This window comes from Cladophialophora carrionii (assembly GCF_000365165.1).
Source record: "Cladophialophora carrionii CBS 160.54 unplaced genomic scaffold supercont1.2, whole genome shotgun sequence".
Taxonomy (NCBI): Eukaryota; Fungi; Ascomycota; class Eurotiomycetes; order Chaetothyriales; family Herpotrichiellaceae; genus Cladophialophora; species Cladophialophora carrionii.
Window position 1 is genome coordinate 3,492,031 of NW_008481827.1, and position 24,307 is coordinate 3,516,337.

Sequence of the window (24,307 nt, forward strand, 5' to 3'; positions counted from 1 at the left end):
GGAGTGACGAGCAGCAGCAGCGTCCGGAGATTCACTCCCATGTCATGAGGTAAAGCTTGTCTGTTGACAGGTGATCATCATCGCTTGTGGCTTTGAAGAAGCTACTCTAGTTGACCGAGGGACTACGAACCGATATGGGTGACTGGTTCGTCAACCCAGTTTCACAGCCACTGTTGTTGCTCTCATGGCTGAGCATCCGCGTTTCAACTTTTTGGCGGCGGCCATCGAGGTTGCAGGATGACTGCGTCATGGGGGCCCGCCGGAACAAGCTCGCACTTGGCAGGGCAGGTGGCCGCGCCATATGACTCCATATGGCCAAGTGAGGTGGCTCTGAGGGTTGTCGGACCATCGCAACCTTTCTCGTGGGTATGGATTTGTATCCAGCTTGCGTCGCGCAGCTTGCCTATGTACATGGTTCACAGGGAGTTTACACGTTCGCTTTCCTCTCAAAGTGCCACCGTGAATGACCCTCAAATGATTGCACCTCAACTTCTCAAAGGCCCCGCATAGCAAGCCCCCAGCCCATTCTTTCCTCACAGGGTGTACACCAGCTTCTGCCCGCTGACTTTGTCCTTTCTCAGTAGATCGAGGCCTTCCATGACTCCTTCCAGACCCTTGCCCACCTTGGGAGGGTGGACCTTCAACTTGCCTTGTGCAAGAAGAGGATCGACAGCCCTCACCCACTTCTTCATGAACTCGAAATCTCCCTCGTTGTTCGAGCTTTTGAAGAACGGTTTGTCTGTAGGCTCTCCAGTCACAGTATATCCCATGGACATTGTTGTCGTGACATCCTTTCGTGGAAATTCGACCCCCAAGATGGCGCCGTATCTGCCACCAGACGAAATCACCTCGGAACAAATCTTTGCGGTCTTCGGCAGAGAGATCGTGTCCCAAACGTAGTAGAGGTTCCCTCCGGTATACTCGTTGATCTTGGCTGTGACTTCGGGATCATTGTAGTCGAAGGCAGCCTCGGCTCCTATAGACTTGACCAGGTCGAAGTTTCGCGGCGAGCAAGTGGTGATGACTCGATACCCCGCCCTGGAAAAGTGAGTATTTTTTTTGAGTGAGGCAGCGCTGAATTTGACTTACAGCTTCGCAAATTGGATTCCTAGACCACCGGTTGCCGAGCTTCCCCCATAGATGAACACGAACTCTCCCTTTGTTGACGGTTCGGTCGGCCAGCTCAAACCGATCTTCTGAAATAGTCCTTGTCCGCAGGTGATCACACCCACGCCTAGCGTTGCGGCGTCCTCGAACGACATATTCGCCGGCGCATGCAGCTGAACGTCGGCCTTGACCGCGACTCTCTCTGCGAATGCCCCGTCCTCCGGCTGCAGCGAGTTGCCGCCATGGGCGAACGCGGCAATTCGATCTCCAACTTTCCAAGGTGTCTCATAACCGGTGCCTGTTTCCGCAACCACGCCAGCACAGTCACATCCTACCAGGCAGCCTTTCGTGTTGATTTTGTCAATGTGCTTCCAGTCTGTGGGATTTAGTGCGACGGCCTTCACATCGACAAGAATATAACCCGGTCTCAGCTTGGGATAAGGCCGGTCAGTGACCAGAGATGCCTTGCCAGGCTCTCCATCCATTACTATGGCCTTCATACTGAGGATCTTGTCTGGTCTGTCGTCTAGAAGATGAAGGATGAGATGTACGCGTTGGCATGGGATACAATTGCACGGAAGGGGGCGGACCGCAGAATAAGAAGTGTTCAAGGGCGGATTCTGGTTCCACTTACCATCCAAGGCCGCGGGCGTCGATTGGAGACACTCAAGCTTGGGTGATGTAAATTCAACGGCACTGGACGAACCTCGGGACAATACGTCAAACGCCACGAAAATAAAGTGAGTACGGGTAATGGTGACCTCCTTGTCTGTCCCTGGTGCTAGATATCATCGTAAAAGCTTAGCTCCTAGTATAAACCAGATCCTAGCAAGGTCGACGCGAATCCATTGGTGTACATGTACATAGGATTTTTGTGGTGGAAGCCAATGTAACCAGTAATCAGGAGACACTCACTGGTCGACGGAGGGAACAACAGTTTCGTCAGTCGCTCGTACGATCAGTTCAAGACCCTCACGCGCAGTGGCGGCTTTTGTGACAGATGCCTGCAAGCGCCGTCGATCTGGCACAGCGATGTCCGTAACCCACGATATAGTTGGACCCCTTATACCCCGAATTAGCATACAATTATCTCGGCTGCGACCATAACAGGAACGGGGGAAGAAGAAATGGTTTCTACTGGATGAAGAATCAACTTCGAATTGAGCACCTTTTGAAACTACAGGAATCCAAATCCGATGATAACCGCCGTCGCAGAGGCATAGAAATTACCCCGCACTGATCGGCCAGGGTCGGCCTAGCACAGCCTCGTGCCTGCTTGCGCAGCCTTGCTCAGAACTTTTCTTTTGCAGACTTGAGTTCGACTGGACTTGACCAGTCCGTCTTTCTCAATCCTCGGCACTTTCGCTTTTCCGCGGACGCACGCACTCACCCACTACACGTTCTATCTCTCGCACCCCCTCTCCTCTCCTCTTTATCTGGATTCCGTCTGATCATGGTGCGCAAACTCAAACACCACGAGTCCCGCCTCCTCCGCAAAGTCGACCTCCTCACCTACAAATCCGATGGACCCTCACACCGCGAAGCCGCAGTCCGGCGGCGCTACCACCTCGACCACCCGCTAGACTACTCAAAGTACAACGCCCTGTGCGGTCGACTGAGGCAGCTGGCCCACATGCTGAGCAACCTCGACCCGACAGACCCATATCGGGTCGAGATGGAAGCCACCATGCTGGAGAAACTGCACCAGATGGGGATTCTCAAGCAGAGTCGCAGCCAGGGCGCCGGGCTGTCGAGCATAGAAAAAGATGTGACTGTCTCTGCCTTCTGTCGCCGCCGGCTGGGGATTGTGATGGTGCGGAACGCCATGGTCGAACATGTCGCCACGGCGCACAAGTTCGTGGAGCAGGGCCACGTGAGAGTGGGGACGGAAGTCGTGACGGATCCAGCATTTCTGGTGTCCAGGGGCATGGAGGACTTCATCACATGGGTAGACGGCAGCAAAGTCAAGAGGCAGGTGCTGCAGTATAGAGAGAAGTTGGATGATTTCGATCTGCTGTAAGAAGAGGTGCTAGATATCTGACTGCAGGGAAACACTGCCCCCAAAAATGACAACGGGAGACGAGTGCATAGGAGGCCCAAACAACAGGATGAGGACCAAACATGCACGCAGGAAGACGCCATCTCAGAAATAACAGCGAGGGTTGAATGCAGACGAAGCCCAGCTGATAGAGAGAATTCCGGACGTCTGACGGAGGGATCCTTCGACTGCTGCTCCGGAGGAGACGTTCTCGGAGGAGGCGTTCTCGGACGGGGAACATTTGCAATCACATGCGGTGGTCTGACCGAGATGTTCACCTCCGCAGACACATGCGTTGCTCGGGCTTCCAGTCCAAAGGCATGACACTTCTTGGAGCTGTTACGGGCACCTCCTTGCGTTGTCGGCAGGTCGGCCCATACGAGAATGGAATCATCATGCAGGGTATGGAAAGCGTACACAGCACCGCGCTCTCCACGGTTGCTGGCCCGTCACCGACCGGAAAGCCCCAACCGCAGAGGATGCCACATTGAAATATTTGTGATGACTAGGTGGCCTTGGTCTCTGCTTCAATACGAAATGCAACTGGGCCTCGACGGTTGAGATTTCGAGACAAGCACTCGCACAAACAGGGGAGGTTTGCTCGCGGGAAAAAAAAAGAGCCACAAGAAGCTAGAATTATGTGGCATATGTACATGGATAGCAGGATGTCCAAGAGAGGGTAAATAGCTGATCCATCAAGCCCATATGTGGACAATCCAGCAGAAGCCGGGTCAAATTCAACAGCATTTGGTGGTATCAGGACGTGGAAGCTGGCAACCATGGCAATGCACAATCTGACTGCATAGACACAGACATTTCCTTTCCCCCATTCGTTAAACCTTCAGCGTATCATGGCGGTCATGCGGCCCTTGTCGGTCATAAGTCGAAGCACGACAACCAGGGTTTCCTCGTTTTCGCTTCCTTTCCCTTTGGCGCCACTTTGCCAGGTCCATCCCTCTGGAGGTCTCGGGTATTGACAATCTCCAGTACGATCTTCTCGTCGACACCTCCATGATCAAAACTTTGCCCAATCTCATTCTCTGCGTCACTGTCGTCATCTTCACTTACGCCCATACGAAATCGACGCACGCTGTCCCCGTCGCAGTCACCGGTGAAGAATCCTCTCCTACCATTCCTCCTCCGCAAACACTGAGGCCACACGCGGCGCACCAATCCTCGCACCCCGCTGTGCGCACGGTCGATTTTCTCGTACTCGGTGCGTCGCGTGGCGTTGGACGTCCAGGAAATGACCGTGTTGAGCTGTGGCCGTTGCTGTGCTTTGATTGTGGGGGCTGTCATTGCACGGGACAGGAGGGAGCTGTGCTCGTCCACAGTGGCGTTGAACCCGTATGGAAGTGTAGGGGAATTGTCGATACTGCCTGCTGGCAGGGCGTAGGTGTATTCATAAGCGAGAGGGTATGCGACCCGCTGGGCCTCACCCTCAGGGTCGGCTGCTGTCGCTAGCCTTGCGTCGATTTTCTCGCAAACACGCTTGATGCTGTCTGGGTCAAAGGTGCCGTCGGGGACAAGCGAGGCGTGTCGGGTGGTTGTCCTCGAAGTGGCCACACTTGGCAGAGGAGTGATGTCTCTGCTCATGGCCAGCATCCCGTCCAGCGAGGAGAACAACTGGCAACTCTGATGGTGCAGTGTTGCGGAATCCCTGCGAGGTCGATGCTTCTGCTTTGGCAAGCTGCTCCGCCGGCGTGGTATCGGAATGGAATCCTGGCGCAGAGACCTCGCGCGTGATCTAGACTGCGAGTTTTGTGAAGAGCTGGATCTCTGAGAAATCTTTGACCGTGGTCTTGTTGGGGCGTTGTCTGGTTTTAATATAGCATCCGTACGTCCGAGATTCTCGTTCAGTTTGGAGCTGAGGCCTTTGCAGCTTCGCTTCGTTACAGTTGACATGGCCGAGTGGAACGACTCAGCGTCTGATTCGTCACGCCGGTCGCCGGTGGTAGTTTTCGTTTCACACTGGTAGCTCATGCTTCGTATCGTCATCATATCATGCATAAACGTCGACGTAAGAAAGAACAGAAACGGGTCTCGGATGTGGCCTGGGCTCCTGGAGTCGTAACAAGTGCAAGCTGTGCAACCTCTGACCTCCCTTTGAAATGCTAAAGAAAAAAGAGCGAAGACGGAGTGACTGGAACACGTCGGTGGCGGAATCGTAGCTCAGTGAGAGGCAACCATCACCCAGTGCTCGAGCAAGCGCACGGGTCACGACGGTGATGGCAACCCTAAGCGTCGCAGAGCGTAAAGGATCCCATGGCGCATCGAATCTTTCCACCGCGATCCTGCGACTTCAAAGCATTTTGAAACCCGAATAAAAATATCGAGGTCAGCGATGAAACAAAAACAGCGGAGCAACAACGCATGGTGCTCGAGCAAATGCCATCTGGGATGACTGGACATGCTAGCGAGAACACACGCCCATTTTGGAAAAGCACATTGGCAAGACAGCGCTCATCATGAACGCTGCTGCACGGCTAAGCCTCGAAGGCGAGGACTTTGCCGCCACTTGACGTGGTTGACTGCAAGAGAGATTGGTTGAGAAGCGACGATGCGAAATGGCTGCAAGGGCGGTCGATGAAGCGCTGCATGGGCCAGGCGCCTGAGTGGACACGTCGGCGCCAGATCTCCGACATTATCAATCAAAACGTCGAGGTGCCAGAGGGCCATGTGATGATCAGACTCTTGATAAGAGGACCAAGAAGTGGACTGTGCGCGACGTTGGCCAATGTCGACGGTCTGGTGGCCGGGCTAAAGACGCAGAGTGCCGGCGTGTTGAAGAATGCATTGGTAACACGTTCTCGAGGGGCAGCGGCCAAGGGTCATGGGAGTCTTGATCGGGGTTTGATGGGGCCCTGAATGGCGTCTTGGTGGAGGATCGCACAGTGGCACCCTGCATCTCGACCTGTACACCGCCATCCTGGGCCAATCAACAGGCCCTAGATGACCGACTATGCTTGCCGCACATCCATATGACCCATTGATTATTGCATGAAATACGGACAAACCCCCGATGGTCAGAAGCAGGATAAAGGAGAATGCTGTGGGCGTCTCGCCGCCGCCTCGACGGTCTCCTGACCGCCTCCGGGACGCCAACACGGACCATGTCTGTCATTTGTTTACGGAGTATGTTGGGTAGGGGATGGGTTGAAGGTCATCTGAGCTACGGACTACGCCTGCCAGCCTCTCGAAAGATGTTGAATCGAGTACGTGTACCCATGCCCTGGATCAGCGAGCATGCGGCTTGTGCCTCCAGTCGTCCCATGATCGCGCAATTGCAGGAACGGCGAGAAGCATCGAGACCGCTGTCGCCGCTCCGCCGCATGCAACTGGGACAAGCTGGCTATCCTGGCAGCCTTGCAGATATGACTCCAGGATTCCCTGCACCTGGTCTTTCGCGAACAATCGTCTGATTTCTGTCGCACCAGCGTTGACGACCTCGTCGGGCTGGAGCTTCGGAACGTTGTGTCCCAGACTGGAGATCAGACTGTTGGTGAACGCGGCTTCTGTCGCGGCGATGAAGATGGACGTGCCGATGTTCTCCGAAAACAACGTCAAAGCGGTCACCGCTGCCATATCCTCCGCGCCTACAGCTGCCTGGTTAGCGATCATGGGAACTTGGAGTGCAAGACCCACGCCCATCGCTGTCAGAACTTCGAATCCGATCCAGGAGCGTAGACTCGCATCTGCTCCCAACGTGTGAACCATGGTGACGCCAATCGTCCCAGCAATCGCGCCGACAACAAGGAACGGCGTATAGTGTCGCCAAAAGGTGAGAACCCCATTGGCGACCATGGTGAAAAATGAAACGCCCGCTACCAGCGGTATCAAACGAAGACCGCTCTCTGAGGCAGAGTGATTGCCCACCGACTGAAATTGGATTGGCAGGGCATACGATAGCGGGAAAAACAGCCCTGCGAGGAACAACTGATAGATCAGGTTGATGACAATGGAGCGCTTCTTGAGGAGATGAGACTGAATCATAGCTCGATTACCCATCAGCCATTCGTTGATGACGAAGATGACCAGGAGGGCGGCGGAGGATGCGAGGCTGGCAACGACGCGCCAATTTCTCCAGGGCAGAGACACCCCTCCCTTCTCCAGTGCGAGGACGAGACAAGTCATTGAGCCTGTTCAAGGCAGACGATTAGTCACCTCTTTGACAACCTTCTTCGAACTACGCGTGACGAATGTCACTTACCTAGGACAAGCAGGCTCCCAGCTAGATCGAGCGAAACAATCTTCTCCTTTAAAGGGACTCGCACCGTTTCGGTTGACGGAAGTGTCTTGACGGTCATAACCATAATGAACGCCGCTAGAGCGCCTAACGGAAGACTGATCCTGCTGAAGCATGAGTCTTGGATCAGGAGCAGTGGCACGTTCCCTTACCAAAAGCACCACTGCCACCCCGGCCCATCGGTCAGCACACCACCCAGGAGTGGCCCTACGACGCTGGCGGTCCCGAACGTCACCCCTAGGACTCCCATATACGCGGCTCTGTATTGGGGTTTTACGCTGATCGCGATGATGATGAACGCCCCTGTCATGGCTCCTCCACCTCCCATCCCCGCAACAATCCTGCCCAGGATCAGGATGGAGCTACTGGGAGCAACGGCGCATATTGTGTTGCCAAGTTCGAAGATGAACACCGTAAGCAAGAACACCCTCTTGAGAGGGAAGTACTTGTACTGTTTGTGCAAATGCCGGTCAGCTTCATACGATCTTGTTCTTCTTCCGACACGGTCGAGGTGAGCCCCTGCAACTTACAGCTTTGCCCCAGGTCGATTGAAACGCTGCGTTGGTGATCGTGTAGGCAGATCCATACCAACCTACGTCCTTGACGGTTCCGAATTGGTCGGTGATTCTGGGTATGGCGGTCGATATGATCGACGTGTCCAAAGCCGACAGGAAGATGGTGAATATCAGTCCGGTAGTCAAGAGGACGAATCGCAATCCTGTCGGATAGTGTTGCTCCTGCTGGGAAAGCACACTCTCTTGACGGTTCTCGTCATCGTTGGTACGAGAGATCTGTTGCAGTTCTGCCCCGTCATCCGCCACAGTAACCTTTTGGCTGACCATGGCTCTTCACTTCTCTGAGCGTTGGCATGAGAGCACTATAGTAAGGCACGTAATTGACATATGAGAGGGTTTCGACTGTCACAGGATACCCGTCCCGAGTCTTTAAGGCCTTGAAAGACTGTCTCAGCAGGTGCGCCAGGGTTACATTAGCTTGCCCATATCTAAACCCAGTTAAGCTCGTTACAGCGCTTGTGCTTTTACCTTTCGATATGTTCCGCGTTCATGAGGGCAACATCATCATCCCTCGTCATCAACTCCCCTGACAGCCTCTTCGGGGGCACTCTCAGACCGTAAATGCAACAAGACACCATCGTGCATCATCTGTAACATTTCTTGGCCCCCCGGTGCAGAGGCATGAGGAGCCAGCTGACACGTGACTCACCTGAAATGGAGAAGGCCGGGAGGGATTCGTCATGCCCTAGCCGAGGCTCTATAAAAATCAGCCATCATATATTGCAGCCACAAAATTATGGTCACAATCAAGAGGGTGGCATGGTGTAAGGGTTAGCATGTATCGTTGTGGCTCAACATCTGCCAGGTGGACCTATCCGATCCGATCCCAGTTCGACTCTGGGTGCCGCCATTTTTTGCCATTCATCTTTTTTTGTGCTTTCTGCCACTCCCTACGTTTGTGCGGGCCCGGAAGTTTCGTAGTACTCAAGAACACATCGCATTGGATTCTAGTCGAGTGGCGAGCACTCCGCTATTCTTTCGCAGGTCGACATCTACTTCTCGCTCTGGCGTGTTATTCTCTCACGAGCCACCGACAACCAGTACCATGTCTTGGGAATGCTGTTCTGCTTTGCAATCGACCGTCGTGGAAATGTCACGCACACATATCAACTTGATTGACTCTATCGATCACAGCAACCCCGAGAGTGCTTATAGCGCCGCTGTTGGCCATCCCCCTTTCCTTTGAAAACCCACCTGATCTCAGAACCTTTCTATCCCTTGATCTTTTAGCGCTGATGACTTGGTCCGGAATCGTGAGATGCAGCAATCTCGCATTATTCTATGCAGGACAATCTGGTCGCCCATCGACAAGCTCCGAAAGTCGGAAGACTCACAGTACCGTACTTTCCATCTGTACGGACGGCCAGAGACCTCCGAATTATGAGACGGCACCATCGCTTCGATTGCGTGAGCAACTCACTCGCTGTCACAAACGCAAGCCTGGAAGAGTGGCCGACCGGATTTCAGTTGGGTGCTCCGGGGGCACGACATGGGTGTTCCCTCGATTGCAACATGGCATTCGTCGTGGGAGCCAGGGAAATGCAATTGGACAGCGGCGTGTTGACGACAGCCTCTATTAATCTCAGAATGCCAGCTCTCTGGACCGATGATCATCACAGAAATGGCGCGAATGACATGACGAAGACTAGGTCATCCTTGCCCTAACGAGTGTGACCTTCTCGCCAGCAGAGCCACGCCCTTGTGGACGGTACAAGTACTACGGGCGGTTGTTCCTAGCGCGCCTAACCGTGCGGATCTTCTGCCCATGACCATTACTTCCCAGGAATGTTGTAGCCGCGACTCGGCAATCGAAGCACCCATCCCGACCAAGTGCTGCTCCTATGCACTCGAACTGACCGTCAAGGGGAAATATGTACGTCTTCTCTACTATGTTAACCATGGTCGCACCTAGCCGTTTAGCGAAGTGCAAAGTTCCCCGGTTCAAGTGGTCCTCTGGTCTGTCCTAATGGACGACAAGTATGACTCGGCCGATTATGAACGAGTCTGCCGGAGGGAAAGACAGATAGCATCATTCGACAGGCTACTCGCGAGACAAGTATAAGGGAGCACCGAGATGACGGGTCCAATAATATGGTGAGTCATCACCATGGCCTCCGCACGTCATGACGGACACTTGAAGCATTAATTATGCGCGACCGAAACATATTGCCATTTAGGGGACGTTATTGCTGCTGGGAGACATCGTAAAATGGCATAGCTGCTCGCAGGAGAAATGGTAACAGAGGAGCAATTAATTCTGACCCCTGCCCTCAAGCATGAAAGACGACATATCATGTCTGCGGAAGAAGCTGTCGAGGCTGGAGTAAGATCGAGATGCTCAGATACCATAATCATATCTCACTAGTTACTTAGAGAACGAGTACTCTGGGGCTTCAGGGTAGGGTGGTATGGTCATGAAAGGCACGACACTCGATGACTTTGCCGAGAACGCTGAGTCATCCACAGACACGCGCAATGATTGGCTAACGGCCGAATTGAATCTCGTCGCTCAGCTCGCCCAGTTCGATTCAGGGCGTTGTCCTCCGTATAGTACCTCGTATCTTTAGAGATTTTTGACCGCTCGGTCTGAAGCCGGGAAGTACATACTCTTACCTTGCTCAAAGTCGGACCTCTCAACCAAGAAGACAACCGAGACGTCATTTGGATCAATCTGTGCCTAACTTAAGGAGACAAACGTCCCGTATCACAACTGATTTGGACAACAGAACTCGCGCGAAGGACGAGAGAGAGCCTTGTCTGGGAGGCACAACAGCTCCAAACACTCTGATCTGATCATATGCAGTAACAAGGCAGCAAGTTCAAGGGGTACGTGCCAACGAGTCTATTAGGCGGAAAGAGATAAATCCTCTGAAAGGCACTCTTGATCGCCACCAGTCACTTCATCCGCAATGACGCCTCCAACACTTCCACCACCTTCTCACCCTCATGTCGAGTACCTGACTATCGAACCGCTGACGCCGTCCGCCTTTGCCGAGTTCGGCACGGCCATATCTCCTCCCTTCCCACCCACTCTCACCCATCCTCCCGGATCGGCCGATACAATCCCTCCTCCTGTCCACTCACCCCATCAACCCACCGCGGTGCTGGCAAACCAGAACTCCGCGCTTAAAACGTCCCCGATCTCGCAATTCGTCAACAACTATGCCCGCTCATCGACTCCCCAGCTGTCGACGCCTCAGATGAGCATGTTCTCCTGTTTCCCCCGGAACCTGAGCGGGATCGGTATGGACACGTCACCCAGCTCCCGAGGAGAGTTGGCGTTCAAGGTCGACATTCTGGAACGCCATCCGTATACGACGCAGACGTTCGCCCCGTTGGGCCTGTCTGCCGGCACCGACGCAGGGACGATATTCCTGGTCATTGTGGCGCCGTCTCTCCCCGGCTCGATCGCAGCAGCGACGTTGCCTGATGGATCGTCGAAAATCGTGACCGATCCGCCCGCCCTATCTCGGCTGCGTGCGTTCGTCGCGAGGGGAGATCAGGCGGTCACGTACGCGGCGGGGACGTGGCACGCGCCGATGGTCGTGTTGGGCGAGAAGAGGGTGGACTTCCTCGTCACGCAGTTTGTGAATGGAGTGGCCGAAGATGATTGCCAGGAGGTGCTGCTGGGGAGGAATAGCGTGCGCGTGGATCTGAGCGAGTTGAGGCTGCAGAATGGGAAGAGAGGGACAGCAAAGCTGTGACGGTATGAGGCACCGGGTAATCTGCGAAAGAAGGGAAATAGCTTTGCGAGTGAGAGTGAAAATTGGCAGGTCAGGCACAGCACAGCACAGCACTGTTTTCTGGTCTGCAATATTCATGTGTCGCTGATACGAAATACTCAATGGGGGTATCATTTGCCAATTCGAAGCATGCAAAGACTTGTTGCCCAAGCCGAGAGCAAGAACCAACCATTGACTTGGGGTCAGTCCAACTTTTGGAAGCCAGGGCGGCGTGTTTATTCAAGATCAAGCCCGGCAGCCAGTACCAGACGGAAGTATCACATGCCTCCCTCGAGCTTGGATACCAGCCTCTTCATGCCCACCCACTCATCCATGCTCGCCTCACCATTTCCACACTGCAGGCCCTTGCCAACATCAAACACGGTTACCACACCGTCTAAGCCACCGACGGCAAGGTGACTGCCCCTCCTCTCTTCCCAGGCCACCTTATTCAAGCCTTTGAATGGCACTATCCCGTTCTTCCCTCTTGTTGGAGATGCCTTTGCAATCGGCACTTCAAGGTCATAGCTCAGGTCGAACACTTCCAGCTCGCCCGAGCCAGTCGCACACGCAAAGACAGAAGGCTTGTGAGGCGCCCATTTAGCATCGTACACGAGATCTTCCCGGCCAAGGTTCAGGACGGGCTTGACCACGGTCGGAGCCGCGCCCCCAGCTACCATGCTCGAGGCAGTGGCACTGGAGATTGCGGCTGGCTTCACGCGCCAGAGCTTGACAGACCAGTCAGAGGATGAACTCAGAAGCAGATCTCCCAGGTCGACCGGACCACGCGCAGGATGGAATTGCGACGACATGACGGGCGCAGTGTGACCTTTGTAGGCAATCCGAGTGTCCACTCCTGCCTGTGCGCCAGCTCGATCGTACCTATGGCAGGGATAAATGGTTCCTTCTTCACTCCCGACGACGAAAAAGGTAGGATCTGCAGCTGGAAAAGACATGCTTGTCGGAGCAAGGTCGTCAGTCCTCGCAGGCGGCGGGGTGTTGAGAACCAGGTATTCCTGAGCTTGAGTGAGCATATCAACCGACCAGGAGCAAACGACACCGTCCATCGATGCGGTCAGGATGTTGTGGGCATTGGGTGTTCCGACCACGCTGATGCTGTAGACTGGGTGAGTGTGGCCGAGGTGAGAACCAGATTGTGGGGTTTTCTGGACAGGCTGACCTGTCCGGCCAGATGTTCTCGTGTCCCACAAGCATATTTGGCCGGAGTAACAGCCTCCAATGACGAGATTAGGGTGGAACGGCGAGAAACGCGCAGAGAGGACGTCTGACGATGCTGTAAAGGTGTACTCTGGCCGCGATGGGGCGTGCGAGTTCCAAAGCAGAACCAGGCCAGCTGGCTCATGTGGGGCGGAAGGATTCTTGGTGTAAGAAGACAGAAGCAATTCATTAAAATGCGGTGAAAACTGAATATCCGAGACAATTCGTCTTCGGGTATACCGGTCGGAAAACAATTGGAATGCCTCGCGCAGAGGATGGGACTTTCTACTGGTCCGTGAATATGGCGTAGCATCGTCGTCGTCATCGTCGTCTAGCGTAGAGGTGCGAGTGTAGTCAGCTAGCAGGTCGTACTCGTCGTCGATGTCCAGTGCGCGCTCAATCACTTTTGACGATCGTTCGACGAATGTCACAAATTCCGTGGAGGCAACGACGGCATTGAGTTCGTTGTTGGTAAGAGTTCGCAATGGAAAGCGTAGCTGCTGTTGACTCTGGGAGATTGTGGACGCTGTGGAATCCCTATTCAAGGTTGCCCGCAATTCCTCTTCGATCTCCTTCCGTAGGGCTTGTCTGATCTGTTCTTCTTGTTCTAGGTCGCGCCGGCTGAGTCGCTTCCTATGACGCAGCGACAGGTCTTCATCTTCGGAAAGGTCCTGCGGCTTTAGTGGTTCTTCCAGGTATGGCTCAGTCTGTACGCCCTTGGTGTATGTGATGTACTCCTTCTTCGGCGGTGCCGGCTCGCGAGCAGACGCATCCACGTAGTTGGGGTACGAAGTGTCGGTGCTCTCAGTCTGAGTTGCAATTTCCCGGACCTCCCTCCTTGGAGACGGCTCGGCGTCATGTTGTGGGCTGATGTGCCCAGTTCCTGTATCTTGTATTGAACTTGGCCGACTTCCTTTTCTGCTTGGAGAGGGTAGGATCGAGTCTCGGTCTCGGTCTCGTTGGTTCTGGATAAGGGTGTTGACTAGGTTGTCTATTTCCTGGCGACGCTCTTCTGTATTCTTGCCTGGTGATGGCGCCTGGGAACCATTAGTATGGCCCTGATGGGGAGCCGGCGGTATTTTGGCATACCTCCCCAATGCTCTGGCGCTTTGTTGTGTACTGCTCCTGGCGCAGTTCCCTTTGCCGCTTCAGTTCCGCCAGACGAGCCCTCTTGGCGGCGAGTTCCTCCTTCAGCGACGACATATTGGGGCGTGGCGTGGGCTTGATATGTGTCGTGGATGATATGGTCAGGAGTTCAGCGTGGAATCAGACGCGAGTCAGAAATCGCGAGATCACGTGGTAGCCCGAGTCGGTTGGAGCAATGTAGGAGGCAGGGATAAGCTCCGATTTTGAGAAACATTTCGCAGCTTCAACTTCCCGCAATCACAATAAACAACAGCCAACGTAACTGCAGTCGGAGAAGGCTGTCCGAAGCCGGAACTTGGTGTCGCATTGCAGAGCTTGATATCGTTTTGAGGAGGAGTTCGCGCGACTGCCCACACTTTGTTCACCATGTCGACGTCTCAGGGAGTGAATGTATGAAATGCTCGAGTTTACGCATTGGTTCTACATATGAGCTCGGTTCTGATCCCTTGCAGGTCCTCCGGTGGTCAGCTTTAGTGGCTGGCATATTCTACGGCTTCACCCACCAAAGAACAATTACCGCGCGCAATGCAGCCGCACACCAAAAGGCCGAATACGACCACAAAGCAGAGTTAATATCAAAGGCAAAGGCGGAATGGGCGAAGAAGAATCTCCCTCCTCAGTCAAAAACCGCGAGTGGTGATGGTTCGTGCTATCTTTACGATCTTTGGGCTGGACTGGAAGAGCTCGGACTGACCTGATGTGCAGTTATAACAGATCCCAACGACAAGAATTTCGACCTCGAGGCATATCTTACAAAGCTCCAAGCTGAGAGCTGAGGACCGGCGCTGACAGCGGATGCAAGACAGGTCTGGGCGAGACCGGGCGAAATGTCCAAACAGCCTGGCAAGGGCAAATAAATACGGCGTTGAGTCGAGTCGATACCCGTGCGGTTTGGTCTCAACCATGGCGAATTGCCATGTGCAAAGCAAGAAAAATCACAGGCGACTCACATACAACTTGTACATACTGGGAAGTGGCAAGCGGTGCCCTCGGCTGTAAAATCATGATCCATTGACATGAAGTTCAACTTCAGGGCAGAATGCGAAGGAGAGAATGCAACTCCTCTAATAGCAGCTCTGACTGTATTGAACGACCTATGCTCAGATTCCCGCCGACTCGTTCCTCCACAGCCAGCTGCACCAAGGTTGTATCAGATATACAGTGTTCTTTTCCTGGAAGAGTCTGTGCTTCAAGCTGCACTCCAGATCCATTTTGTCCAGCAGCGAGGCTACTGTATCGTATCTCGCCCACACAAGCTTGTTCTGGTGAGTGCTGGACCTGCAGTGTGTTGAATGTACTCTGTCAATCCACGGGAACAAGATATTTATGTCGAGCTTGTCGAGTCAGAGTCGGGGCCGCTACAGGAAATGCCCGGCCAATGCAAGGAAGGGAAGAACCATGTCTGGAGCGTGCCACCGATGAGTGCCTGGACAGAATGCCGTGGTCAGCCTTTACGAGTAGACAGTGTGACGCAAAACATGATTTTCGTTACTAACATTTCATACACTGCCGTGCTCGGTCGGTTCTATTCCGGGAATTACTGTGTACTGAGTTGTGCGAGGTACGGAGTACAGCTGCTATGGAATATTTTCCAAGCACAGTCACGTGATAATCACCCGCCTGCGCCCCTGATCTTCTCATTCAGGCCTCCCTCGACAGACTCCAGGGCGGTCTTGTTGGGCCAACGACAATAAGGACCCGCTCATCTGCCCGATCGATCGGGACCTCGTACCTCGTGTGACTATCAGACTTTTATTTTCTCTTCACTGTGCGGCGTGGAGAACTACTATGCGGTGCAAGGTTCTGAACCTATACCAAGGGTAGCTCAATTCACGTTGCCTGGTCCTGCTCCTCCGTGTTCCGATCAGCTGAACCGCATGATTGCAGCTGGCCCCCAGACGTCAAACGCCCGGCCAAGGGAGAAAGGCGGAGACCCCTCCCGGCGGCCGCGCGTAGCAAATCCGGGCGTGAAGCTAGTGCTTTACCAGTAATGTTGCGAAGACCTGTTTCGATGACGACGCGTTCGGATCCGCACGTCAATCACCACCATTCGCCCTCGTCTGCCCTTCAAGTCTTGCTCAAGCTGTGATTCTGCTTTGGTGGCTGTGATCAACACCCCCTCTTCAGACGGTGGGTACACCCCTCGGACAACAGCCGGCCTAGAAGTGCCATCCAAAGCGCAATGAAAGAGCCCGACGACCATTCACAGTCGACTCCCGGCTGTATGGTGGTACGCGCTGTCTTCATTCTGCACAGCCAAACCAGACTACACTGTTACTGGCTTGATCGCCAACCCGAGTAGCCCTTTACGGCGACGGGATGAAGCAGAACTGAAGTCCCGAGATCGAGTCTAGAGACTCGATTGGCGCCAACCCCGCAAATTCTGCTCTTCCGAGAAGGCCACATCAAACACGTCGATGTCTGCAAATGCCAAACCCCCGCCGACTCCATCAATGCGCCCTGAGGAGCAGCGTTCTACTGGGCAGTCAGTTTTGTCGCTGCATAGCCCCTCTGTCCTCTCAAGTACCGCCATGTCCTCGGGTGCCAGGAACGTGAGCCAGGTTCCCGGATTGGACGGGATCCGCATCATGTCGATCGCCACTGGCTCGTTCACCGAGACAGACCGTACCTACGAGAAGCGAACATCACATCATGTCACCATGACTTTGCCCACCCCAGCATTTTCCCCGCAGCCCGGACGATGCATGTACTTAGTTCCCAGACTAGCCTCGAGCTTGACAGACCGCCACGCCTCCTCATTGGTGCAAATCCAAGGCAACTGAAGTTGCGCTGGAGAGCTTGGGCTTGAACAGGTCGACGGCCTCGAGGATCGGTCCATAACTCGCTGATCCAAAGCCCAGATCCATGCCCTGGCGGTTTTCAAGCATTTGGTCAATCTCGCGAGTAGCCCAGACACGACAGCTGCCTCCACCAACGGCAGCAGAGACAACACTCGGCTGAGCGGGTTAGGGGCTCTCCACCGAGAGGTGCTCCAGACAGCCACCCTGCGTCTCTGTGACGCGACCACAGCAATGATCCTATATTAGCTGGGTCCTCCCAACCACTGCAGGACGAGTCATTTGTACCTGTTGTACTTGTGTTCCTCGACTGTCGGTCTGCAAGTCCACCATATTTAAATCTTGCCCGAGTCCACCTGTGTATCGTCCTCCTCCAGGTACCTATACCATAGCTATATTTCTGAAGACTTCTTTACAGCACCGGTTACCGTCACAATGTCGAACTTGCCAGATATTGAGAAGGATCACGCCGGGAGTGACTCGGTCAATGGCAAATACGATCTTCATCACGACCATCACAATGAGGAGTCCGCGCTGAGGAGGATCCGGACTGCCGGCAGCATTTCAATCACGCCGGAGCTATTCGAGAAAATCTATCTTTCTCCTAAGAATCGCGTGTCCAACAACATCCGGTCTACCTTTGGGAACCCGACTCCACTGTATGTCGCCTCTTATGCATGAACTACTACCTGCTGACCCAGCGCAGTGCTATTGTCGGTTTCATCCTTTCACTCACTCCTCTCTCGAACGTCCTGCTGGGATGGCAAGGCTCTGGGGGACTCGGTGCTGCCGAAGTGTGAGTCCGCGAGAGAACGTACTGGGGGCCTGTCGTTGCTAATTCTTCTTGCAGCGGGGTGTACTACTTTTTCGGCGGTCTACTCATGGTGTTGGGTGGATTCCTCGAATTCATTCTCGGCAACACCTTCCCATTCGTCGTCTTCTCCTCCTTCGGGGCCTTTTGGCTGGCGTTTGGTGCTACGCTGACACCTTACTACAACGCCTCAATTGCGTACCTGCCGTCGGATCCGGCTGCATCTTCCTCGGATCCCGTCTTCGCCTCTACGTTCGCCTTCTTCCACGTCTACATGGGCGTGCTCTGCTTTGTGTACCTGATTGTGGCACTCCGAACCAACATCGTCTTTGTGCTCATCTTTGCACTGCTCGTTGCGGCCTTTGGGTGTCTGGCCGGCTTTTTCTTCCAGATGGGCAACGGAGTGGTCAACACGTCACTGCAACATGCCGCAGGAGGCCTCACTTTCGCGACTTCTCTGTTGGGATGGTATCTCTTCATCGTGCAACTTCTTGCCGCGGTCGACTTCCCTCTGAATCTCCCCGTGGGCGACCTCAGCCGATTCATCAAGGGTGCAAGCGAAAGAGCCGCAGTAAAAGATGAGTAGGGAAGCCGCTGGGCACGGCGGAGGGGTTGCTTGTAAGACAATGGACGAGGAACGGTGCGATTTGTGCATAGGGAGAGAACTGGAACGGAAAAACTGCGACGAGTAGAGCACAGCATCGAGCTACAGCCGCAGTGTCAGGTACACCATCACGACGACCAAGTTAGCTGGAGGGTACATGTTTTTATAGCCGCTTCGAGGTGCAAAATTATGCCTTTAATTAATGAAATGTGAGACAAGCCGCGATTCCGCTACAGACTTTGGCACAGTTGCCTTGTCGGACAACCCAGCTTGTGACAGTGATTGCGAGCTCTTTCAAGACAGGCCGACAACCTGAGGTCCGGCACCATAAGGCTGTGCTGGTCTTACAGCGTAAAGACGGTGAGAAAAGATCGGAACTTGCAGGCCACACCGTGACATTCCAAAGAGCTGCAGATTCGTGCTGTGCCACTCGGGCGGCGCACAACGGTCTGGACAGTTTTGACCCTCTCTCGAAGTCCCAGTGGACAAGTCCTGCCACTGGCGATTCGTGCGAGTCCCGCCGTCGCGCTGGCACGGCTTCGTTTGGTAAGCCCTGGTGGAGAAACGATAATCTGCCACTGACTTTGACATTCCCAATCTCCTCTCGTCCGAAAGCCCCAGGCTCCGGCTCCGGCTCTCCTCGGATACGGCCAGAAATGAGACACCTTCCAAGTCAGTCGTACGTTAGTTACTCCTTCTGACAGACAATCAGCCGGTGGTCTGTGAAACACAGCCGGCGAGGCGCAACGATCTCTCACCGTGATGAGAACTTTGGTGGCTTGTTCGGGCGGTATGTGGCTGCCTCAATGTGGCCGCATGCATCCCAGCCCCCTCTAGCCGCCGTGGGAACGAAGCACAAACAGCTCCGAAGCTCGGGCGTGAACTAGAAGAAACAAGTAGTGTGCCCCGTACAAGTGCTGTGTACTGTGTACATGGGAGACCTGCCATGCCACAGACACTCTGCGTAGATCGACACAATGCTGAGGCCTTGCTCAACGATGGCCGCACCAACATGTCACGTGCTGGCTCCGGAACTTTGTGGTTTTGCCCAACGCCCATTACGTAATCTCGTGTCGGTGGAACGTACTTCCGCAGTCCGTCGCCAAGAAACTGGCACAACTCACCGCGGCCGCAATGGACGACGGCGACTGTCTCTACCTCTCGGAGACAGCGTGCATGTGTCAACTGCTCGCTAATGCGCCTCAATTGACCAGAGAACTATTCTGTGAGCCTCTCACCGTCCGTCAAGCAGAGACATTTGTCTCGCCGCATGGTCCACAATCGGGCCTGGCTATCTTTCAGCTTGACAGGCAATTTATCTCGAGCTCTCTCACACTCAGCCTGCCGGAGATCCGCCGCCTCTTCTAGAAGCAGACAAGCAGACACTGTGTGGAACGGGCTCCGCACCATGGCGACCATCAACCCCCCCCGTGATCCGAATACACTATCCAACTACAACAATTGGCGGACGGTGCACACCTCCACCGACTTCGATATTCTGTTCGACGAGCAGAAACTGAAAGGCAGTGTGACGCACAGCTTCGAAGCCATCACTGACGGAGAGAGTGATGCCATCCTCCTGGACTCGAACCACGTTCAAATTCACAGTATCAAGGCCGATGGCAAGGCTGCAGAATGGGAGCTGCTCAGCCGGCTGGAACCGTACGGCAATCCCTTGATGATCAAACTGGACCGGAAGCTCAAGCTGAAGGAGAAAATCGACATTCGAATTGACGTCGAGACGACAGCCGCTTGCACAGCTTTGCAGTGGTTGACCCCCGCTCAAACATCCAACAAGAAGCACCCATACATGTTCTCACAATGCCAGGCGATCCACGCCCGATCGATCTTCCCTTGTCAGGACACGCCAGACGTCAAAGCCCCCTTTGATTTCACCATCAAGTCACCTTTGCCAGCCATTGCGTCCGGCATCGGTGCCAAAGACAACGGTTCTTCCCAAGTGTACAAATTCCACCAGAAGGTCCCTATCCCAGCGTACCTCTTCGCCATAGCAAGCGGCGACATCGCCACGGCACAAGTCGGCCCTCGAAGCATTGTCGCAACCGGCCCGGACGAGCTCAAAGAATGCAAATGGGAACTTGAGGAAGACACAGAGAAATTTCTCAAGGCGGGCGAGTCGCTCGTCTATCCCTACGCATGGGGCGAATACAACGTCCTCGTCCTCCCACCCTCTTTCCCCTACGGCGGCATGGAAAACCCCATCTACACATTCGCCACACCAACGATCATCTCCGGCGACAGACAGAACGTCGACGTGATTGCCCACGAGCTCTCCCACTCCTGGTCTGGCAACCTCGTCTCCAACGCCTCCTGGGAACACTTCTGGCTCAATGAAGGCTGGACCACGTACCTCGAGCGAAGAATCCAGGCCATTGTCCACGGGGGCGATCAATGGCGCGACTTTAGCGCCATAGTGGGTTGGAGAGCTCTCGCCGACAGCATCGAGCAGTTCGGCGAGCAACACGAATTCACGAAATTGGTCATCGACCTGAAGGGCAAAGATCCCGACGATGCCTTCTCCAGCATCCCCTACGAAAAAGGATTCAACTTCCTGTACTACATTGAGAAATTGATCTCCAAGGACGAGTTCGACAAGTTCATCCCGCATTACTTCGAGACGTGGCGCGGCAAATCGCTTGACAGCTACGACTTCAAAGCCACGCTCCTCGACTTTTTCAAACCCAACGATGTTGTCTCGGAGAAACTCGCTAGCATAGATTGGGACACGTGGTTCTATGCGCCCGGGTTCCCGCTTAAACCGGACTTCGACACCAGCCTGGTCGACCAATGCTACGACCTGGCGGCCCAGTGGGAGAAGTTCACGCACAATCCAAACCCGGACTTTGGACCCAGCAAGTTCGACATCGACGGCTGGTCGGCCAACCAGATCGTCGTGTTCCTCGAGAAGTTGCTTTCGTTTGCTGACAAGCTGCCACAGCCGCACGTCAATTACATGGGCTTCATCTACAGTCTCAAGGAGACGCGCAACGTGGAGATCTCGGCCCGGTACTACCAGATCGCCATGAAAGCGAACGACTGGACGATCAAGAACTTTGTGGTGAAGTTACTGGGCGAGGTGGGCCGGATGAAGTTCGTGCGCCCGCTCTATAGGGGCCTCATGAAGATGGATTACCAGCTCGCCGTGGAGACGTTTGAGAAGAACAAGGACTTTTACCATCCGATCTGTCGGGGTTTAGTGGCCAAGGATCTGTTCGGGACCAAGTAGATGAGATGTAGCCGGAGGGATAAGGTTAAGGTGCAACAAGCCATCGATAGAGTATGTATTGGATCCATCTACCTATACGAGTTTTGTCTGACTGTGGTTTCGTTCCCGGATGATTTCGTGATGAAGACTATGATCAGAGCCAAGTACGACTCGCTCACTCGCACGGAGCAGAGATGAACAGAGACGAGCAGAGATGGCAGAGATGAGTAGATGGAGAGATGCACGTGAGATAGACCAATACCAGACAGTAAGTAGCCTTCAGATTTAAACTCGTGGTACTGTATCATTCATGATCATGACACTCCGTACGAGTACTGTCATGTAGTTGAGTCCCTTCTCCACTCTACGGGATATAGTAGACCAATACTAGAGAGTCAGGGATGCAAGGTTGAAATCGTCATCGCTAATTACACGGTCAGGCAGTCTATAGTGCGTGGTGCGCAGTCAGAGCAGACGGAAAATATGAAAAGGCGCAGAATGTCTCTACCGCGGCAGAGTGTACCTACTTGTAGGTATCCAGGATGGAATGTACTCGCTCAGGGAACACTCTGTAGCAATTAAGACGCGTGGTGGTACCGGCGGGCCGGACGCAGAATGATGAGCCTGACTTGTTTGTATATGGTTCTGTTGGTTCTCTAACTTTGATCTCGTCTTTATCTCGTCTTTATCGCTTTGCACGAGTACGGGTACAAGTCCGAGTAAAGCAGTGCGTACAACTACCTGAATTGGAAAGTAATGCTTAGAATAGCGGCTTGCGTTATCATATTTTCGAGGCTGCTATCCCTATGCTGTGCTGTGCTATTCTATACTGTGCTGTACTGTGCTGTACTGTGCTGTACTGTGCTGTACTGTGCTGTACTGTGCTGTACTGTGCTGTACTGTGCTGTACTGTGCTGTACTGTGCTATTCTTTTCTGTGCTCGTTATTCCGTGCTCTGCTATCCTGTGCTGTATGGTACTGTGCTCTGCTATGCTTCGTAATCAATGCTCGGCCGCTTGCAATGTAATGTGACGCATTGGTTATCTTCCATCCACATGTCGTTGATTGTGCAATACCATGCCACGCTATGCAATGCTATGCTATTCTATGCTGCCATGCCGCCATGCCGCCATGCCAGCCAGCCGGCATTAGGATTTCAACCCCGTCCCAAGCGTCAGATGTCCAAGAACGCCACGCTATGCCTGCAAACACGTGCGTGTAAAATGTACCCGATTCACAACTCACATCCCCAACTCCTCCGAACGTCGCCCCTCTTTGATTCTCTCCATCAGGATCCTCAGGACTTCGTCCTCCCAATCGCTCAGCTCGAGCCACTCGGGCGTCACGATCTTGTGGCTCGTCACGAGAATGCTCTCCCCGGACATGACTTGTGAGGTGCTCTTTTTCCCCGAGCCCTCGGTATCTTCGGACTCTGGCCCGGTCTCTCTTTCCGGTCGAGGAACACGATCCGTCGCCGAATACGACACGGCGCGATTAGCACGATCGGGTCGGCCTCGCTCCTGCTCTGCTGAAAGTTCCTTGCGCAGATCTTCGTCTGAGACGGCCGCCTCGGTGTCCGTCTGGCTAAGGCTGTGGTCCCGGCCCTCCACGCTGCCAACCGCCTTCTCCACGTCCGCTTCTTCCTTCTGACGTCTCGTCAGGCGTTCTTTCCTCCTCTGATCCCTCAGGGCTTGCAGGTCGACAGGCGTCCACCAATACACGGGATATCGTCGTCCCATACCGTTGTTGACCACCAACGCGCTCGCCAGCATCAGCATACTGGCCAACAGGACGAGAGGCAGCAGCCACCATCCCAGGTCTTGGATCTCAAGGTTCGTTGCTGCAAGTAGCGCCGTCGCGCCCGCGGGCGGGTGAATCGTCTTGGAAAACGACATGAGTATGGATGCCAGTCCCACGGAGAGCGCACCCGCCACCCATCGCAGATCCTCGAACCTGTCCGGCGGAAGGTGGAGGAACAGTTTCGTAATGCCCACGCCCACGACGGCGGAGAGGAAATGGCCGAGGATGAGATTCCGTGGCTGCGCGAGCGGCGATTCTATCGTGTTGTACTCGAGGATTGCTGCCGCGCCGAACGACGCAATGACAATGGGCACCGTATGTCCCGAAAGCTGGGGCAGGGCGAGGAAGACGTTCTCGATGATGGCGACGCCGCAGAACGCGCCGATCAGCATCGAGGAGTACAGAAACGCCGTGTGCAAATGCCAGACATAGTACCACCTGGGCAGTCTGAGGTCGTTGATGGATGAGTGGAGGCTGAAAAATGGGTGTCGTTGTGTGGCATGTTGGCGGTACCCGAACCAGTATGAGATGTGGGTGGGGAGGAAGCGTAGAGGGTTGCGCGGAACGAATGGGTTGAAGTAGTTGTCGATGTCGAACGGTGTCGTTGGAGGTCTTGACGGCTGAGGTCTGCCTGCCTGCTCGGATGAGGATTGTTGCGACATGCTGCCAGTTGAGCGGGTGGTGTGAGTCTGACGAGGTTGGATAACAGGGAGCTCAATGGCGAGGACCCATCAATTGTTTTATCATCGACATTCAAGAAGAGAAGCAGACAATATATGCCGAACTCTCAGCGAGGCGGGTAAACGATTCGACACGCATGAGCCTCTGAAATCAAATGGCAACTGAAGAGTGAAAAGCGGCGCATTTGCACGTCCCTCGTAGTCAGCTGCAAAACATCCTCGACTTACCTCGCGTCATTTTTGCAAAAGCTATTAGAAGACGAGCTAGCGGCAACAGAGCAGAAGCATCCATCGCAAGCCATATGTTGGTCGGAACGGACACGATGGCATCTTGCG

General features: G+C 54.2%; 10 protein-coding genes and 1 non-coding gene across 11 annotated transcripts; 6 read left to right on the forward strand and 5 right to left on the reverse strand.

The window, feature by feature from the left end:
* Window positions 1–533: 533 nt before the first annotated feature.
* Window positions 534–1,607, reverse strand: G647_03323 (uncharacterized protein; the record flags this gene model as incomplete). The annotated part of the gene is made up of 2 exons (XM_008727669.1): window positions 534–1,038; window positions 1,090–1,607. The coding sequence occupies 2 exons, from the start codon at window positions 1,605–1,607 to the stop codon at window positions 534–536; spliced, it is 1,023 nt and encodes a 340-aa protein (XP_008725891.1).
* Window positions 1,608–2,560: 953 nt separating this feature from the next.
* G647_03324 (uncharacterized protein) lies at window positions 2,561–3,127 on the forward strand (the record flags this gene model as incomplete). The annotated part of the gene is made up of 1 exon (XM_008727670.1): window positions 2,561–3,127. One exon carries the CDS (start codon window positions 2,561–2,563, stop codon window positions 3,125–3,127), a length of 567 nt encoding a protein of 188 aa, XP_008725892.1.
* Window positions 3,128–4,021: 894 nt separating this feature from the next.
* G647_03325 (uncharacterized protein) lies at window positions 4,022–4,741 on the reverse strand (the record flags this gene model as incomplete). The annotated part of the gene is made up of 1 exon (XM_008727671.1): window positions 4,022–4,741. The coding sequence occupies one exon, from the start codon at window positions 4,739–4,741 to the stop codon at window positions 4,022–4,024; it is 720 nt and encodes a 239-aa protein (XP_008725893.1).
* Window positions 4,742–6,382: 1,641 nt separating this feature from the next.
* On the reverse strand, window positions 6,383–8,233 carry G647_03326 (uncharacterized protein; the record flags this gene model as incomplete). The annotated part of the gene is made up of 4 exons (XM_008727672.1): window positions 6,383–7,284; window positions 7,356–7,495; window positions 7,544–7,842; window positions 7,922–8,233. 4 exons carry the CDS (start codon window positions 8,231–8,233, stop codon window positions 6,383–6,385), a joined length of 1,653 nt encoding a protein of 550 aa, XP_008725894.1.
* Window positions 8,234–8,719: 486 nt separating this feature from the next.
* On the forward strand, window positions 8,720–8,816 carry G647_03327. Its single transcript has one exon. It is a non-coding gene; the product is annotated as a tRNA-His (tRNA).
* A 2,059-nt stretch (window positions 8,817–10,875) lies between these two features.
* Window positions 10,876–11,670, forward strand: G647_03328 (uncharacterized protein; the record flags this gene model as incomplete). Its single annotated transcript, XM_008727673.1, has 1 exon — window positions 10,876–11,670. The coding sequence occupies one exon, from the start codon at window positions 10,876–10,878 to the stop codon at window positions 11,668–11,670; it is 795 nt and encodes a 264-aa protein (XP_008725895.1).
* A 296-nt stretch (window positions 11,671–11,966) lies between these two features.
* Window positions 11,967–14,109, reverse strand: G647_03329 (uncharacterized protein; the record flags this gene model as incomplete). Its single annotated transcript, XM_008727674.1, has 2 exons — window positions 11,967–13,943; window positions 13,996–14,109. The coding sequence occupies 2 exons, from the start codon at window positions 14,107–14,109 to the stop codon at window positions 11,967–11,969; spliced, it is 2,091 nt and encodes a 696-aa protein (XP_008725896.1).
* Window positions 14,110–14,418: 309 nt separating this feature from the next.
* Window positions 14,419–14,828, forward strand: G647_03330 (uncharacterized protein; the record flags this gene model as incomplete). Its single annotated transcript, XM_008727675.1, has 3 exons — window positions 14,419–14,442; window positions 14,505–14,694; window positions 14,758–14,828. The coding sequence occupies 3 exons, from the start codon at window positions 14,419–14,421 to the stop codon at window positions 14,826–14,828; spliced, it is 285 nt and encodes a 94-aa protein (XP_008725897.1).
* A 2,457-nt stretch (window positions 14,829–17,285) lies between these two features.
* On the forward strand, window positions 17,286–18,247 carry G647_03331 (uncharacterized protein; the record flags this gene model as incomplete). Its single annotated transcript, XM_008727676.1, has 3 exons — window positions 17,286–17,509; window positions 17,557–17,646; window positions 17,701–18,247. The coding sequence occupies 3 exons, from the start codon at window positions 17,286–17,288 to the stop codon at window positions 18,245–18,247; spliced, it is 861 nt and encodes a 286-aa protein (XP_008725898.1).
* A 1,426-nt stretch (window positions 18,248–19,673) lies between these two features.
* G647_03332 (leukotriene A-4 hydrolase/aminopeptidase) lies at window positions 19,674–21,512 on the forward strand (the record flags this gene model as incomplete). Its single annotated transcript, XM_008727677.1, has 1 exon — window positions 19,674–21,512. The coding sequence occupies one exon, from the start codon at window positions 19,674–19,676 to the stop codon at window positions 21,510–21,512; it is 1,839 nt and encodes a 612-aa protein (XP_008725899.1).
* A 1,220-nt stretch (window positions 21,513–22,732) lies between these two features.
* Window positions 22,733–23,953, reverse strand: G647_03333 (uncharacterized protein; the record flags this gene model as incomplete). The annotated part of the gene is made up of 1 exon (XM_008727678.1): window positions 22,733–23,953. The coding sequence occupies one exon, from the start codon at window positions 23,951–23,953 to the stop codon at window positions 22,733–22,735; it is 1,221 nt and encodes a 406-aa protein (XP_008725900.1).
* Window positions 23,954–24,307: the final 354 nt, after the last annotated feature.